Source organism: Drosophila ficusphila, unplaced genomic scaffold (genome assembly GCF_018152265.1).
Source record: "Drosophila ficusphila isolate 14025-0441.05 unplaced genomic scaffold, ASM1815226v1 contig_127, whole genome shotgun sequence".
NCBI classification, from domain to species: Eukaryota; Metazoa; Arthropoda; class Insecta; order Diptera; family Drosophilidae; genus Drosophila; species Drosophila ficusphila.
Window position 1 is genome coordinate 2995984 of NW_025064016.1, and position 19303 is coordinate 3015286.

The window sequence follows — 19303 nt, forward strand, 5'->3', positions numbered from 1 at the left end:
TAAAGACACCGGCAGAGCGAACGGGCTTTGCATCCAAAAAGGATTTTTGCTGAACATGCGACACAGTTGCGATGTTTAGCTTCTGGTGCCACAGTTGCCTTTGCTGGCACAGACGAAAACTAATTTGAAAACATTTTAACACTTGTTTGGCCATTTTTGCACCGGTTTCCCTTACCCACCGCTTTAGGCATTATTAGTGGCTGGTGTTGTCGTTATTTTATTAGATTTCATTTTAGCTGCTACATTTACTTTTTGCCAGGCGTTATTAGAACGCACACAAACACCAAATTTCAGGCGGCTGCCTGGTTTTATATCGCAAAAACATTTGTTCAAATAACGAGCATAATAACAATAACAACAAGGCCGGCACCAGCAGCAACAGCATAAAATATGTATCCACTTTTATGGAGTTTTAATTTGTTTTGTCGCCGAGAACACTTCCGAAAAAGGAGGAGTGCACCGAAGTTGGTAATATCCGTTTCACGTTTTGGCGAAGCTAAAACACTCAAAAAGTGTAATTACCCAAATGGTGTTATAATTTAGATGTGTGTTGGGGGACGAATTGAAAGGGCTCGGCAAGAAAAGTTGAAGAAAGTTTGTCATGACGGCAGATTTTCCGATTTTTACCCAAAAGGGGGAAAATGCATGACAAAGTTTTGTAATGGTTGGGATTTGCGTTCTTGCATTTTAATCACAGCAATTTATTTTAATTTTTTCCCTTATTACAAATTTCACATGAAATCATGTTGGCATTTTGATTTTCTTGATTTAACATAAAAAAATAAAATTCCAATCAGTCTTTACAAGAACATTTGTTGTTTGCATTTATATGAAAGCCATTTCCAATTGCACTTACAAAAAAAAAAAGGAAAACCATTTCATTTAGTTAATATCAATTTCATTTATGAAAAATTGAGACATGATCTGTCATAATTTTATAACATATTTTTTTTAATTTGATATTGGATGTCAATTTATTTGCTCACTTAAAACAATTTCATCTGTTTTTTGTGTGAACTATCCTCTGGCAGATTTGCAAATAAATTACATTGAGGGATACGTGAGTGCAAGCTAAACTGAAATATGTTTTGTGAAATTCCGCCGAAAAATTGCGCAAACATTAAATTGGACAACATGTGCGCGCCTTTTGCTGTAGCTTTCGCAATAAATTTCACTGATTTACGAGAATGCGATGCGAACGAACAAGGGGGAAAATACGAGGAGGAAGCAAGGCACACGCTTAACTAACTATATAAATGTTGCAACTTCGCCCCATCTGGCTGCATATAAAATTATTTGTTGCACTTTAATAGTGCCAAAGTGGAGCGCTAAAACTTTGCCGCTCCCACTTTCTGGTACGCCATTTTACTTGCTATTTTTTCCCCTTTCCAAATGAATTGCACATTTGACATTTGCCAAAGCATTTGAATAATGCAACGGCCCCGGAGGCCTTTTTTTTGCAATGCCAACAGGTGTCCTCCAGCGAGTTTGTGGCCCGGTGGAAAGCTTTTAGCATCTGGAGGTATGCAAATCACCAGCTTCGCCACAAAGTTGCCAGCACTTTCAGTTTGGCGGAAGGAGAAAAGAACCTGTCATTAACCCCCCATTTTCACTCACCTCTGAAAAAGGAGCACCTTCCCAACTGAATTCTCGACCTTCTGCATTCTGGCCACGCCTTTTGTTGCAATCTTTGAAGCAAACTTTTCGCATTAGCTGCCGAGTTTGATACTCCAAAAACTATTATAGAAAAATATTTTTGTAACCCGAGTGCGGCTGCGGGTGGCAATTGGGGGGTTTTCTGTGGAAGGTTGCTATTCGATACTGCAGCTGACTAGTACATTCTATTGGTTTGCTGAGCGGTGCGTGCCGCCATGAAACAGTGGAGAAAGTTTTAAGGTCCACTAAGGAATTGGTTGCCAGAACGAGTTGATAAATATCCACAAAAAAAGAAATTGAAAGAGAAAAAATAAAAAACCCAAAAATAATAACATATAATCGAAAATAAAATTTATAAATAATAAATATAACTTATTTTGCTTGTAATCTTTAAAATGGAATTTAATATTGTATTGTGGCATTTTCTTAAAGTAAACCTTAAAACTAGGTTTCTAAAAACACAAGTATTTATGAACACAAATTTTGAAGTATATTTGCATGTACATATTCACCACTTCCTTTTTTCAAAACGCTTTCAATCCTCATGTGGAGCATGTCCTGGCAAACTTTCCTTTAAAATTGCCGAATGCTTTTCCTACTTTTCACGTCATCAGGGTATGTGCTGGATATAGTGTGTGTGTGTTTGGGTTGCATTATGTGTGCAGGAGCCGTCGTCGTCGACATCGTCTAGATTGGCACTCGATATTCGCAACTGCATTCCTGCAACGTCACCAGGCTTCCCCACTCTCCAAAACCTTTTTGTATTTTCAGCTTAGTTAACACAAAGGCATATTTACTCTACCCCCACAACCCGAAGCCAAAAAAAAATGAAAACCCGAAAAACTTACTTGCATAAAATTTGATAAATTCCGGCTGAGACTTTAGCATCTCCCGACTGAAGGCAAATCTAATAAAAAATACCATTCAAGGCTCGCCCTGTCTGTTGTGCCTCAGGCTTGACTGCGGTCAAAAGTTAAAAACTTTGAGTGCCATAGCTCTTGCTCGTCCAACTCTTTTCGGCCAACCGAGCAGAGTTCAAGTGGAGCATCCCAGCCTTTTGGCATTTTCTGGTAATTCCCAACATTTTGCATATGTTCATTGACCCCTTCTCCGTTCGTTCAATTACCTTTTAGGCTTCAAAATTCCTGTACATCTGGCCAAACATTTGCTTTTTGCTCTGCACCTTTATGCTGAAGGCTCACGACTGCCTTCCTGCTGAACCTGAACCAACTGTTGCCGTTCCCGTTTTCTGCGTTCTGTGTTCTGTGATATGTAACTTGTCAGAAGTTTGCTGACGTGCAGATTAAACGGCGAGTAGTCTGCCAGTAGCAGTGGAAACGCTACTGGAGCTTCTGGGATCATTTATCATAAGCTGCGTACTCGAAACATTTTGTTGACACTCCTGACGGCTTGCAGTTCATGGATAACGAATTTCGTGGGCGGCGAAAGGGCTAAGCCAACTTGTGAAATATTATTCAATTTTTTTCTCAGTCCTTAATTGGCACTGCGAAATATAAGAAATTGTCGAAGGGAAAAAGGTAACAATGTGGCACAATGTAGAATAGCTTTAACATTTAAATCATTTACCAAATAGTCATGAAAAGTTTTAAAATCCTACCATGGCTTCTGACCAAACTTAATACAACCATTTAACCACCAACCAGATCGACGCCCATTGTGGCTTACCACAGCTGCTGTGTTGGCCCATTTAGATCCATCTACGCGACCGCAACATGAAATGGTGGGAAGGATTAGTAAGTCTGTCCCTGCCGATGAACAGGGACATACATATGAGGCAGGACACCGGCTGTTCAACAGAGCATTACAAATCACAACAATCATGCGCGTTCAATTGCGCATATTGATTGTGAATATAACGCCCGCTGCTCGTGTTGATTGTGCACACAGGTCACATAACAGAGGTTGTGACCCATGGGGCAAATGCCACCGCTGCCGCCTCTCCTTTGGTTAACTAGCTCAAGTCCCCGGACGAGAGGCGTACTTTTGCCACTGACTGTGTCTTGTCATTTGTCTGCGTCGGCATCTGTGCGCTGGAGCTTGTGTTTTCTCCGTGGACACAAGGACAAGGGGTTCATCCGTCGCAGCTTGTTGCGCGGTTGTCCTAAGGTCGACCTTAGCCACATTCACCCGTCGTGCCACTCAGCGCTACAGAGACAAAAATACCACAAAAATATTTAATTGAATTGTTGATTTATAACAAAAAAGTACCTTTAAATATGAGTTCCTTTTCAAAGAAGTTTCCAATATATTTTGGATTTTAGCTGAAAATTTATTTTGGACCTAAACAACATCCTTAATTAATGTACTTTATCAAAAATAGATTAAGAGGATGATTTAACGTAACTAACCACATATAAATCTTTAATATTTTTCTCAGTGTATCCACCCAACTACTCAACGCTGTTTGTGTAATTGTGCGCACTCGGAACGACCTCGTTTGTCATTGTAAATTATGCGGTTTAATCGTTCGTGGGCCTAGTTCTGTCCTCTATCTGCCTCTTTAAAATAATATTTTCTGTTTCGCTTTAAGGCTGCCTGGAAGTCACTGTTAACCCACAATGAATATTCATATTGCTACCAGAACAAAACTTCTCGCAAACTACTCCTGTACTCCAGTGCAAATCACTCAGCTCACGGCCACAATTAAAATACATTTCATATATGCATGCAAAAAAATGCCGAAGAAACAATTATAGTTTTTTTTGCCTTTAAAGCCAATAAGGCCAAAACTGAATTTATAACAGAAAGTGAGTTAATTTAAAAAGGTCCACCGGAAAAAAGTATAAACAGAGTTAAAAGCGGATTAAGTTTTCTGCGAAGAAAGTGAGTAACTCTTTACGAAAGTAACTGGTCATATAAAATGGAAAATAATATATCATAAATATGGAAGATATGATTTATTGCAAATTTTATTAGGAAGAAAATCGCTATGCATATTTAAACCGCTTTCTAAATTAGGGCAATTTAATGGAAAATGAATTCCTTCTACAATTATAGAACGCCGCAACCTTCAACCTCCTTAAGTGAGCTTTGACTTTTCAGGAACGCATAGCAATGAATATTTGTGTTTATAAGCAGCGCAAACATTTACAAATGCTGAATAAAAATATATCAGAAAACAAGAAAGGAAGCAAGCTTCGAAGAGCGGAAGCTTGCACTCATCTCAGGTGTCGAGCTAAATGCACAAAGGCTAAACAATATTGAAGTAATGACGATTTCTCCACAAATTGTTCTATATTTTCATTATCTTATGTCAGCTATATGATAGAGTCCTCCGATTTTATTATCAAATCAATGAAACAAAATTATTTTTAGAGGTATGCCACTTCAAATTTTCAGCAAACCCATTTTTTAGAAATTTCCAAATTTTTCTTTGTATTAGACTTAATTAAAGTGTAGTCTTTAATGGAGTTTTCTGAGAGGGCCCTTTATGTTCCCCCTCGAGCCCTTAGAAATTTAGCATTGAAGATTTGACTAAAGCTTGTTACCATCTTTGTGTGGCAGCTTCCACTTTTCCGTTGATGGATTAATCTTTATCACATGTAAACAATTCACGTGCTGCGAGAGTTTGCCCTTGTTGTTGCCGCTGATGTTGCTTTTCAGCACTTTCCTTCTTTTTTTTCGCCAGGGTTCTGCGTTGCCGGGTTGCATCATAAAGTCATTTAAGCATATAAATTGCACTTTTATGCTCCGCGCCTGTCACACAAACACAATTACTCAGACACGTTCCACTAAAGCGGTAAGTGTGTGTGTGCAAGGACGAGGAAAAGGGGTTAGTGAAAAAGAAAACTCGCCTTACTGAGCTGAGCCTTTAAAGACACAAGCCCTAAAAAAACAGAGTTTTTCGGTACTTTTTTCCCTTCTTATATGCTATTTTTCCCAAAAATATTAAACGATATTTAAGAACTGGAACTGGAATTTAATTAAAATAAAAAAAAAATACACGACTTGACTTTGGAAGTTTAATATCTTCAATCGCATAACTTCAAGAGAAACACTTGTATACTTTGAATAATTTTGGAGTGTTTGCATAAACATTAACTAATTAATTTAATTTTCTCTGTAGTTCATGCACTATAAGGAATTGACCAAGTAATAATATGCCTAATGGCCATACATTGCGTATTTACATGGAGTCATTCGTATCTTCATCGCCGATGGCCTTAATTACACTTCTTCAGTGCTATTGTGAAAGCAACTTTTGGGGCATATTTCAGAGCTGCAGGGCTGTCCAAACAGCAATGGGCTAATTAACACATGGGCAGAGTGGGCGGTTTTATGGGGGCGTGGCATGGCTGCAACGACGGCAGTGAAAGCGGGAATTCCCCGGTGCCACAACAGGCCAGAGTTATGCATTAATAATGCAATCGCAAAGCAGCCCAAAAGCCAAAACGGGAGCAAGCTCATTTGGTGGCACACGCATCGCCGCAGGCTTTTGTCAGCCACTGTGTGCCGTTGTGTATGCGTTGCATACTTTTTCGAACAGGAGCAACAATAGCTGCAGATGGCAACAACAAATTATAATGCAATTGCAAATGCTCGTCGTTTGTTTCATTCTGTATGACTGTGTCCGTGTCCGAGTGCCTGTGCGTGGGTAAATTTATGCGTTCTCTCTGCATTTCCCGCATTGACATTTACTTGGGGTTATTACCAATGCCGGGGGCCGGTCGTTTCGCATAAATGCAAACCGGCAAGCTGAAAACTGAAAACTGCAATTGTTCCGAATAACAGTATTCATTCCGCACACCTTTCGCCCCTTGTCTCTCTACTGTCATTGTGGTTTTTGGCATTTTTCCGCCAATTGTTTTTGGGCCGGACATTCAACACTTTTGTTCGGTTTCTGTGGACAACCGCATCCTGCACAGCATTTCCCTCATCGATTTCAGACAACGAAGTCTTGATCTCTGCCATGGCTTTTAACTTTACTTTAAGCCAATAAGTGGTGCAGCAATTTGATATTTCCTTTTCCATTCCAGGCCTTAAAAAGGCTGACATAAAGATTCTGTAATGGCTTAAAAAAAATTTAAAGTTGAGAGGATTGTACTAAATTTTAAAAAATAAAACCCTATTGGAAGCATTTAGTATCACTTTATATTTCGTTTAGGGCTTAACCAGTTTTATTTTAAATATAGAAGGTTTTAGTAAGAGGAAAAGGAAAATGAGTTCCGCTTATGCAATTCAACTAATTCACAGTTTTATCAGAATTGTGAACACATTAAAGTGCAGTTTATTGCCTAAGATGTTTGTCGAGATATATTATGAAATATTGAATTGTGAAATGAAATTGAAATTGAATTTCGTTTCGAGCTCAACAAGTTTCATTTTAAATAAAGAATTGCTTATGCAATTCGACTAATTCACTAGTTATGTCAGAACTATGAACACTTTATAGTGCACTTTATTGCCTAAGATGTTTGGCGAGATTTCTTATGAAACACTGTATTGTAAAATAAAATTGTGAATTGCATTCATTTTCCTGCTTTCAAGTGTTGCCGAATCGACTGCACTTTATTTACCATTCCGCCCTGAATCCATAAACACTTCTCAGCAACTTGTTGCAATTACAATGCTGTTGATAGGAAAACTTTTAATCGGCTTAATGCATAGCGAAACTATATAACTAATTTTTCGGTAGGCAAACCGATAACAGCAACAAAACAGCCATGAGCAACCGAAATTCTGTGGTTCGAGCTCGATGGCACTCACACTCGCGTCTTCTATAAACCCATAAATACGTTCTGCAGATACAGTAAAGGTAACATTAATGACAACACATACATGGACAAAGAAGTGAAAGGAAAACATGACTTTTGAATAAAAAAATTAAAAACAAAAATAAAATAAAAAAAGTTAACACTTAGATATTACAACAAATTAAAAAAAAAAAACCAAAATAAGTTGATAAAAATTATTTTATTTTTCTTATGGTTTGAAAAAAATAAGCTACATGCGAAACTTCTATCAATCCTATTTGGTTGTCTACATCTGTATAATGATTCTCATCAGTGTCGCACTTAGCTGAATATGCATAAAACTGTAATGGTACATAATTTCAATGCCTGCACAAACTTTAATTAAAACGAGTTTGCCGAGCGGTAAACATCAGTGTCCCGGGCGACAACCACATACACACAGATACGCAACCTAACGGATACATAGATACCCTGCCATGCCGCTTGACACGAGGCTCCTAATGAAGTGCATGAATACCTTGACAAGATGGTGGAGCCACCCGAAATCCGTGCAGCAGTGTGTGTGTGTGTGTGGGTTTATGCTCCCCCGGTGTGTGCGTGCCCATAATCATTTTGATGGGCACGTAAAATTCAAACTAAAATCACTAGAGCGTTGGCAAACAACGACGCATCTGCCGAAGGCAAGGAAAAATACGGGAAAAAACACATCAAACCGAGCAGGAAACTAATATACAACATTTGCACGTGACTTTGATATTGAAAATGCTTAACACGACTCGAATATATGTGTGTGTACACAACAAAGCCAAACAGCAGGTCAACAACAACTGTAGCCCATTTCGGATGTTTAACCGGATTTATGTACAAACTTTTGTCTATTTTTAATAACATTTATTTTTATGGCTTTGCCGGAAGCTTTATGCCATTTACCTCCTTTAGCACAAGTCAATTTATGGCTCCCTACTTGTTGATACTTACTTCTACAATAGTTGTCTGCCATGACTTCACACAATACCGACATTAAAGTGTAAATAGTTTTGCTATTGATCAGAGAGCAAAAGGAAGAATAGTTTCTGCGAACGTGCTTGGAATTTCTGGCAGGAAAATGCTGACCTCAGCTATTGGGAAATTCCTTGACCTCAAACCTGAATTGAAAATCTATTGAGTTTCGTGGTTTGGCTTGCCCGGTGATTAAACGGAAACAATAAAGCCCGATGGCCGAGCTTTAACTTATAATAGCCGCAGCTGTGCGATAAGCTAATGCAATAATTAGGTAATTAATCATATCAGACACAGATACCCACACGCAATTGCCCATTAAGTCGGCCCACTCCGGCGCATAAGTCCTGAAACACAGGCGTTGGCACAAACGGCTAATTAAAGATAAACAAAACACTTTAAAAATAACAACGAGGCGGCGAAAAGAAGGGGATGCAAACCACTCAGAAACTTATGAAAATTGAAAAGAAAATATTTAATTAGAAACACGAGAGTGCAGACAGAAAATTAAACGCAAAACGTTTACCTGTTGAGGAGAACGGTAGAGCAAAAAAAATAAACCGCGAGCGAATATGAACGAGGCTAATGGAACTCATTGTTCGCCTTGCCGTGAAGAAATTTTATGGTAATGCAATAATAAGCCATTAAAATAGGCCGTAGATATTGTGTTCCAATAATGGATTTCTTCTTGCTTGTCTGTTTTAAAAAGGTCACTTAAATAAAACGTGTTCAAGAATCAGTAATTCACTTAAGATTATACAAAAAATGTGTTCTGCATAAGAACCTTTAATGTGATACAAAGAAAATTAAAAAATAGCATACAGTATTATATGAATTATTTTACATTCACTGTTAACATTTTTTTGTACAGAAAAAACTGGTACAGATGTTTAAGTTCCGAGAACGCCTGTAAAACTAAATAAACGCCAACGGTTCGCCTGACATACCAATTAGGCTAACACTCCTGATTATGAATAAATTGCAGCAATGAGCAGGGGAACGTGGCCGGGAGTAAAACGATAAAGCCAGACGGAGTGAGGATTATAGAAAACAAAAGAGGGCGCCGAGGTCCAAACAATTTAAAGCTCATCAATTCAGGACAAAGCAGCGCGTTGAAAACAATTGAGCAGTTAATGTTTGTTTACCCCACGTCCGCAGAATAAAATGTGAGCAAAATGAAAGCAGATACAAGAGGGAGGACTCGAGTGAATTTAAAGGAAAAAAAAACCATTGTCGACTTTGCTTTTTCTTTTGCTTCTTTATTTTTTATTTTTTTGGTAGGCATTTTTGCGGGCAACGTGCTGGCGGCCGAAACTTTTCATAATTGAAATAAATAAAATACAACCAAGACAAAATTGGAGAATATATTTTGGGTCCGCTGGGGAAAGCGCCCAAACGAAAGCGGCCATCTATGTTTGTGTATCAATGGAAACTCATTTATTCGGATATTTTATAAATAATGCGGATTCGTTTTATGCCCGCTGGACTCGTTTGGCCAGAAATTTAATCAAGCTTCGGCCAGGCGGGCGGCGCAAATAATTTTCGCAAATTCATTTACGCATTTTCATTCGCCGACTCGACTTACCGACCTAGTTCGATCCCCTACCCATCGCCTTTTTCTCCGCTGGCATGCAAAGCGTTTTTTAATCCCCGGCAACTTCTGGACGCCCGAACAAACGCATTGGCCAATTTGCGGCTAGCTGGAAAAGCTGGGAAAGCGGAGAAGAAAATCCGGGGGCGATGGGCAAAATGAATAAGTGAAACTGAAGGTTGAAGGCTGTGCCACAGCCCTGTGGCAGTTGCAGGACCGATGACGGCGAACATTGACAAATGGGGCGAGGCCACTGACCGGTTTACTCGGTCATCTATAAGTTCCAGCTGACGAGCAGAAAGTTGCTCAATTTGGGCCGTCCTTGCCAGAAGCCACGGCACTGTATTGACAATTATCATAATGAGTGCGAAGGCCGAAAGTATCAGTCGCAAGAAAAGTATACACATTTTAAATATTGATGAGGCAAGCGAAAGTAAATGAATAAGCACTTTTTTGTTAGCATATTTCGTTACCGTAATCTCGTCAAAGAAAATATTTATTTCATTCGAATGGACTTCATTAGAATCCCAGATTTACCAAGAATTTCTTTGGTGACACAAAAACACAAAAGCCATGCCAAAAAACGATGGCTTGTATGAATTTAAACAAGAAAAAGAAAAATTAATTAATTTGGATTTAAATTTTTGTAGGGAGACATGATTTTTCATGAATGCTTTTTGTATTTATTAACATAAACATTAAAAACAAACAGACAATTTTTAACTGATTTTCATTATTTACTACGTAAGCAAGTGCACCAAGTTTTATCATCTGACTTTTGACGTTCGCTTTGGACGGCCTTGTGGTTCTGTTTACTTCTTTTTTCATCGCAAATATTAAAATCGAACTGCGTATGCCGTGTTGAGGCTTGGACCTTTCCTATGAGGTATTGGCATACGAAACAGATTGTCATTATTATGACCAAAATGCAGCCAAGACAGACCAGTATAATGGGAATCTTCCACAATTCATCTTCTTGTATTATGTGTTTAGGCTTTATGTTCTTTTTAATAAAGCTATAGCACTCATCCGTGCTTATTAGACCATTATTTGCTTTGCGCAGAACTTTATAAGCTGTTTTGCTTGGGAAAAACTTTGAACGACTCTCGGCACAAATAGTATCCAGCCAATTTATGTTGTTTAGAATAGGAATCATTTTATATTTTTCAATTGGAAAATATAATATACAGTTTATTTGATTTTTTGGAACAAGGTTGATCTGATCCCAGTTATTTACAGTTTCTAATACTTTATGTTTACTTCGTTCTCTTTCTTTTTTGATTTACCAAACAGTGTTAGCAAATAAAATGTCTTTATTGAGGGACACCTTTTAACCCTTTTCGAGCCATTTAAAAAACACAAATTCCAATAGCCGGATAAACTCTCATAAATCCTGGCTTTAAACTTCTTGGCTTTTATAAAGTCCGGACCGAAAGGCAAAGGCAAATGTTTGCGATAAACTACCTGGGCAACTTAAAGCAAGAGTCGAGAGCATTCCCATGACTCTTAGCGACTGCTTGTTGGGTCTTTTGCCAACACAAACTAAGTATGTTGATCCAATCAGAGGGAACAGCGACAACCAATCGTCGCAACAGCCGCAAAAACCCGGGATTCGGTGAATATATTTTCCTTGGGATTTGCGGCGGTGGGTTTTAGATTCGGATTCGCATTCGGTTTAGTCGTCTGTCAACTGTCGTCAGTCTGTCGGTGGTTAAAGTTTCGACCTCTAACCCTTGGTTATTATCATATTGCCGGGACTGCAGCTCACGACTCGGTCTTACTTTTTATTTATTTTCATATTATTCGAGAGCCGCGCGCTTTGCTCTACTTTCAATAACTGTGAATAAAGCCGAATGAATGAACTGGCTAACCTTGCCGTCGGCTCAACGCGCGGTGTGGGTGGAAAATGAGGCGCTGGCTTTTGCCACTCTGCTTTGTGTTCGGTTTATTAAAATATACATTTTCCCTTTTTTCATTTGGCTTCCCATCTTCTATACAGAGCGTTCTATCTGGCCGTGTCCGTGCGTTTTTCCATGGCCCGCTCTTTACTCTTTAGCTTGGTAAATTTTGCAGAAAAAATATTCTCGTTTTCTTTTTGCACGACGCCGCAGGTCAAAATGTCAGCAAAAACTGGACAATATACTAGACGTTCCGTACAGTAATTACTCGCAAATGGAAACATATTTTAAGGAAAATTCCATGCTAACTATAAAAAGAGAAATGGTAATAGAATGAATCACAATATTACAAGTAATTTAACTCGCTTAAGAATTTTTAGTAGTAACGCTTTATATGCCTGGCTGTAAAAATAAAAAATTCTGTGTTCCACTAAGGGGAACAGTATCCCTTGTTTTGATTTCCAACTGACCTCTGTATATCTATGGTCGTTGATTTAATTTTTTCATTCATTTTGAGGCTTGCGGCTTTTGCATATTTCATGCGCATTTGCATGTTCTTTTTTTTGAGCCCGTTTCGCCCTCGAAGATTTATTTGTCAGATACGCTGTTGTATTTGATTTATGAAGGTGCCCCCATATCCTCCATCTGCCAGGTTTTCTGTTCACCGATAAGCCGGAGGCTTTGAGCTGCCCAGGAGAATTGTGTCAAGCCTCTGAGCTTCTAATTCTCCTCTCGGCCAGGATTCCCCCTCCGCCAACAATGACTGTTGTTCGTCGTGGTCCGTAGATTGTTCAGGATTCCCACCTGATTTGCGTGTCCACCTGTTCGTCGAGATGCCCGACAAAAGGCCACTGGATCCACTGCAGCCGGTTCTCTACATAGAACACTGTCGCTATCGACAGATATATAGGAAAAGGGCTCTGCATCTCCACTCCTCGCTGGCGGAAGCTCTGAGTGCCATCCAGCCAAAGGTTAAGCTCCAGCTAAGGATCAACGACAGAGGCCCTCCTCAGGATGGATCCTTTGAGGTGGCGATTGCACCGCACCCCACTGAAGATCCTTCGGGGCGCCAGAGTGTGTGGACGGGGCTGAGGAGAATGCCAAGTGCATCAAAGGTTCCACATGTGGATGACATCATCACCCCGGTTTGTTTCGCCTTGAAACTTAGGGACCCCCACAAGGAATCACATCGAAGGATGTTGACCAATCTACGGCACAACGAGGGCAGTCGGGCCAGGAGAAGGGAGTTCCACTAAATCTTTAAAGTTATTCCTGTTAAGACATTAACTGCAGTGAAAAAAAATTTTTTTTTTTTTTTAATTTCGTTAGCCAGCAGAAGCAAATGCTTATTAAACTGAATAAAGAACTTAAAGCAGATTTTTATTGGTTAAATAAAAGAACTTTGCAAATAAGGTAGATCATAACAGTCAGTGACCTTGCCTTATAAAATTTCTAGTCAAATGACATCTATCCTTTAATCCTAATTAGAGTCGTACCACTCAACCAAAAATAATTGACTGAGCTGAACTGAATTTCTGCTTTTCGCCCCAACGAGACCTTAATAAATTTGGCGTCAAAAGACCACCAAAAGGTCAAGATTCACCATCTTGTTAATGTGAAAGTTCATATCTAAATTTGGCTGACTGAATTTCGTTATTTCGCAGAAAGAGAACGCTAAGATAACACTAAAACCCGAAACTAATGAAAAGACAAACTGTGTGCCGGCGGAAAGTGGCACTTGGCTCAACTAAAGTGTGATGTGTAACTGCAGACTGGCGGCAGTTATGGTAGCGCCAAAAGATGCAAATGAAAATTCCAACAGGCAGTCCTGCTCCTCCCCCATCCCCCTTCCCCCTTCACCCTTCCCCACCTACCCCTCCTCCCCATTTTCCTACTCATTTTCGCCGGGGGAGTTGCCCGTTAAGATTTTCGCCTCGTTTCAGGGATCTTTGGAGGAGCGGCAGAAGCTCAAGTTGAGTGCTGCATTTCGGCTTCATTGCATCTCGGTGAGCACACAGTGAGCGAAAGAAGTCCTCGCCGGGGGAGAGGAAAATAGGGGAGGAGGGGGTTCGGAAAAGGACAACAAGGAGCGGTGCATTGGCAAAGGCAAAAAGCACAATAAATCCCCCTCCTTAAAGTAGTTGTGTAATATTTTCCTTGAGAAAGTATTTCGTTGGCTGTCGACCCGTCTTTTTGCCAAAGAGTCTGCTTTCGTGACTTAAGTTTTCAACACACGCATTGTACACACACAAGCACACACACGCAGAAGGAAACACACGCACACTCATTAAAGTTAGGAGCACATACAGTCAGCGAAGGATATGCGGAAACCGTGGTGACATTCAATTATTTTTAATTATGGGTTCTCTTATAAACCAACATATATGAATTATTTGTAATGCAAAATCAAAAAGTTGAACCTGTTATTTTCTGAAATAACATCAAATTAGCTTTTAAATTTATTTCTTAGTTTGAAAATGAATTACCCATGTTTCTTTATACAATATTATTTATATATCAAATATAGTGCATAATAAGCAAGCAAGGTGTATTTTAATTAAAAGAAATTCCGAAGAATTCTCGTTGAAAGGTTACTCAACCAAATAAAGATAATTAGCTTTCACCGCCCAACAGGCAATTAATTCAAAGGTAGAGGCATTTAAAAATTTCCAAGAACTTGCAAAATATTTTTCTGAGAACTCGTATTTGCAAAACTCTTCATTCACCAGCATCCACTGTGCACTCCACTGTGCGCCGTGTGAGTCCTGACAGGACGTGCTGGCCTGGTCCTGAAAGGCAGCATAAGTAGTGGAAAACGGCAGCATATTAATCTTGCTAACAACAACAGCTAAAACAATAGCAACAGGAAAGGCCGCGAAGACATTGCAGCAGTACTTGCACTCCTTTCTTTTTCCTTCCGGCAGCCAGCGGAACATGAAACTAAATCGTTTGTGAGCCCTTTTTTATTTTTGCACAAAGTAAATGAACTTCATTATAAGTAAAACGTCTCTGGAGTTGCTTTTCCCAGCTGCCGGCTGCCATTTGCTTTTGTTTTCTTTCAGTTTTGCATTTTTGGCTTTCGGTTTCAGTGTCAGTGTTGTTAACACAAATGGCGCATTTTGTTGGTGTCTGGCTGTTTTTGCCGTTGCCAAAAAAAACTGCTGCAGACTTTTGAGAAGATTGCGCGATTTTTGACAGCATAAGAATCACGTTTCGCTTAAAGTCTGAGCCATGATTTATGTCTGAATTACTGTTTTTATATTCTTAAAGCTTAATTTGTCGTATATCATATTAAAGTACATAATTTTAGGCCTTAAGGGCTCAACATCCTTTAATCTCGTTAACAATGAAGTTTCCAGCAGTGCTTGCCTTGTATTTTCTTTTTCTTTTCATATTCATTTATTTCTTCTGCCCTTTTAATCAACTTTGTGTCATTTACATTTTTGCCGCTACTGCAAATATTTAAAATGGAAGTGTAAAAAATGTAAGAACTGACAAAAGAATAGCTGTTTACGCACATTTTGCCAGTCAGAGCTAACACCCTTCACTTTGCTTGGACAGCAGCTCGTTTCCAGAGCCATGGAAAAAGTGCAGAGTGCATGTAAAATGATTTTAATCATATTTCAAATTGACATTGTCGTTGGCCCTGATGACATTCAATTAGTGAGCAACACTTTTTCGAGCTGTAGCAAACGATAAGTGATTGGTTTCTGGCTTGGACGTCTCTGCTCTTCGATTTTGTTACATTGCAAACGCTCTTTTTAGCTGACCCCATTAATCAATTTACAAAATCCTTGATGAGTGGTTATTATTCTTCTTGTTCATCTTTCAGCTTTATCCTTGCAAAATTAGTGATGATACACTCTTATCCTAGCATTTAATATATCTAGTGGATATTTTAGTTTGGAAACACTCTCTTAATTAAACAACTGCATGTATTTTCATTTTCAGTCCAATCACTGACCTCGCCATTTCAAAAAGTTAATTAAATTTTCTTCTCATATTTATTGATGTACGTTGAAAATAATACAGCAAAGCTCTGACTGCATTTTAAATAACTCAACAGTATTCGATTGTTGCTGGCTTCAATTTATATTTGCCAAATTTTTTTAAATGCGTGGCTGATGTGGAAAGTTTGAATAGGCTAATTGGCATTTTGTTTAAATAAATGTTTGTGTCAGTTTCAGTGCGCATTATTTGTCTGATATTGATATTATTTCGACTCCCCCGAATTTTATAATTAAAAGAGTTAGTGGTGATAAATGGCACAGGTAAGCTGCAGTTATAATACTGTTTTAATAGGCGTAATATATAGGCTTTGATGGTTTTGCAGTCATAATTTGCACTAACCGCTCATCAAGCTTAGCCAAAAGAGAACAAAAAGTAAAAGCACTGCGGCAGAGTCAATTTCGATATCAATTAAAAGGCAGAAGAGAATACGGAATATGGCTCGAATGCAAATTCCGTTTTTGACATTTTTCCAGACCAATTGTGGGCGGTTGGGTGTTGTCAAGGTGAGCGAAACGAAAAGGTCAATCGAACACTGCTGACGGGCTGACAAGTCTCGCAGTGCCTGGCAGTCAACCGTGAGTCCTTTCTGATGGCCAAGACATGTTCGGATGCATCGGAACCGCATGGGCTCGCCCTTAAATTGGAATCGCTCAGGTGAACCTGGAAAATATGGCATACACTGCAAAGTAAATATTCCCTTTCAATTAAGTTTTTATAAAGGGTTGAGTGCAATTTACATTTAAGTGTATACTTAAGGGTAAAATAATTTCTGGGTCAGTTACTAAATTAAGAGTAATTAATATTAATTGCTGGTTTTATGTGCGGTTCATAAATGTATGTGAAATTTGACTTAATATATGACCTACTAACAAAATAAATGTGTTTATTATTTAAATTAAAATTTTAAACTTCCTCATGCTTACAAAATCAGTATGATTTGCATGTACTATGATTAGCCTAGTCCGAATTTCCACAACTATGCTAATATGGTTACCAAGGCTTCTCAGCCTCTGGAGCTTCTGAATTGTTGTCAAAAAACCAGTCACATATAACAAGCAATCCCAACTCCAATCCCTTATCGCTGGGAGAGATGTGAGTCCCAAAGAGACACCCCACACACACACATCGCAAGCAACAACAACAACAACGAGGACTGGTCCTGTCCAAGTGTCATTCCGTGATGATCTATGGATGGGAACATAAATTTTGAGAGCTCAACTCTGGGGGCGTGACGGCAGCGACCAACGGACATCGATGCCACCGACGAGAATCGAATTGAAATTTGGAAATTTCAAAAGTGATTACAACTATACTCGGCTTTTTGGCTCGGCTGTTGGCGAATTTCAGGCGCTAAAAACTGATTGCCGGAAATGCCTGTAATTGGTTGCACATGCAACCACCAAAAGCGGGCGGTGTAGTTTCTGTATTTTGGGGGAAATGGAAGTGGTTTATTGCTGATTGGGTGGCCTCCACATGGGTATTGTGGCAGCAGCGGTTTCGTTGCAGTTTTTAGCATTATTGTTATTATTTTTGCGGCGAGGGCGGAGAGCGTTGGTTAATGATTTATGCATTCATTGTGCATAGAAATGGCAATGCAGTTGTGTGGGTGGAGAATGTGTGGAGTCGAAAAGGGGTCCTCTGCTAATTTAAATGCACATTTGGGGCACTTGCAGCAGCGGGCGATGTTTTTTGGGGGAGGATGTTTTTGGGTCGAGGTGGTGACATCGCATTGCAACCGCATTGCCGTCGACATCCTCCACTTCTGTGATTTATGCTGCTTTTCAGCCATTAGCCTAACATTCTTGTGCCGTTAACAGTGCAGACTTACCACTAACATGAAAAGAGCCAACAGAAACCTTTTGAAAAGAGCAAGCTGTGTCCTTCGTAAGAGTGAATTTCCCAAAGAGCGCACTCTGTTAGACAAAATTGTGTCTCTCTTAGCCACTGTTAGCCATTTTAAGAGCTTTTCCAGCTCTTTTGCCTTCAAATTTAACATGATTTAGTCGGCTGAGCTCTTCATTTGCAGCACAACATAAGGTTCGTTGGTCTGCTAGTTCCATAGGTCAGTAATTTTGGCTAAAAACAATAACAAAACCAAAGCACGTGATGCCATAAATCATTCGCTTTCGACCAGAGTTTTTCCTGTCCAGAAAACACAACTGCATTGAAATGCTGTAAGACCATTTTACCAAAAAGCAAAAGTAAATAGAAGTTACAGTTTGAAGTCACTTATGTTTTTAATGGCTTAGCATTTTTTAAAATAAATATTTTTCTTATATTTTTCTTACTCTGTTTTGTATCTCTTAGTTTTTTTATAGATAATTCTTATCCAAAATTTACAATCATGCTGCAGAATGCTCTTAATTATACTTCGATTTCATTCTGCTATTGTTCCGATAATGACTTAATCTAAAATATGATTTAACGGTTATGTCGTTGCCCCTTTTAAGTCACTTCCTGACCGAACAAAACACCCGAAATCCCAACGCAAACTAAAAGGCATTAAGAATTCAGCTCAGTCATCGAAAGATCTAAGCAAAAAGCCACCGACAAAGGGAATCAGGGAGTCAGAATGAAAAGTCCAAGAAAAACCCAAAAACAAAAGAAAAAAAGGATACTTTAAATCTGCTGTGTGTGTGTGTATGTGTGTGTGTGTGTGCGTTCTGGCTTTCGTATCCGTGTGATGCTCACGTTGCTATTTAAGATTCATTTAACTGCAAAACAATGGCAGCAAATGGCTGGGATAAGAGCAACGAATGTGAGATACTCTGAGTGAGGCTTTTGCCGCGGAAAAGTCAACTTTAGTGCACACGCCTAATCCACTTTGCCTGCAGTTTTTCCGGCGGGGTTTTCTAGTGTATAATAGCGGCACGACATGACATTGGCTTTGGCTTTGGTTGCTGGCTCTGGCTTTTGGCCGTTGTCGCCGCTGCAGTCGCGGCAAATTACGTGAATCAGCGAATTTGGCAGCAAGATACGGCCAACGATAGTGGCAACAAAAACAGTTACCGGCAGCCACATAACGACGCCGCGGCCAATTGCCGATTAGCATCACTTTTGGCCAAGGCAGAACGGTGAGGGAAACTCGTTCGGCAGCAAACAGCAGGGAGCGAAACAGGCAGGAACAGGAGCCACAGGATAAAGGGCCGAAGGATATGCGAAGCGGATATGCAATTGCAAAACAAAAGAAAACAACTTTGGCATGGGCAAAATGGAGGACGTGGCGTGACTGTAAGTGATTGTAAGTGAGTGAGAGTGTCTAATGAAGCCATCGTTGATGCCTAAACGAGATGAAGAACCCAAACACTGAGGGAAAACTCATTAATATGTATGAGGATTTCGAACAGAAAGTGTTGCCTACTTTTTAGGGCAGTCTTTGGTCTGTGTTTTCTTATCAAGTTGTATATTTAAAGAGAGTAACCAATTATGTCCTG

General features: G+C 39.4%; 2 protein-coding genes across 2 annotated transcripts; one reads left to right on the plus strand and one right to left on the minus strand.

Annotated features, from left to right (window-relative positions):
• Nucleotides 1-10604: 10604 nt before the first annotated feature.
• LOC108100348 lies at nucleotides 10605-11158 on the minus strand. The gene has a single exon (XM_017204180.2). It carries the CDS (start codon nucleotides 11114-11116, stop codon nucleotides 10694-10696), a length of 423 nt encoding a protein of 140 aa, XP_017059669.1. The 5' UTR covers nucleotides 11117-11158; the 3' UTR covers nucleotides 10605-10693.
• A 1373-nt stretch (nucleotides 11159-12531) lies between these two features.
• On the plus strand, nucleotides 12532-13235 carry LOC108100342 (selenoprotein BthD). Its single transcript, XM_017204167.2, has one exon. The coding sequence runs from the start codon at nucleotides 12692-12694 to the stop codon at nucleotides 13112-13114; it is 423 nt and encodes a 140-aa protein (XP_017059656.1). The 5' UTR covers nucleotides 12532-12691; the 3' UTR covers nucleotides 13115-13235.
• The last annotated feature ends 6068 nt before the right edge of the window (nucleotides 13236-19303 follow it).

Coding starts and splice junctions, on each gene's coding strand:
- LOC108100348 (XM_017204180.2), bottom strand. CDS start 11,116: ATGATTCCTATTCTAAACAACATAAATTGGCTGGATACTATTTGTGCC.
- LOC108100342 (XM_017204167.2), top strand. CDS start 12,692: ATGCCCGACAAAAGGCCACTGGATCCACTGCAGCCGGTTCTCTACATA.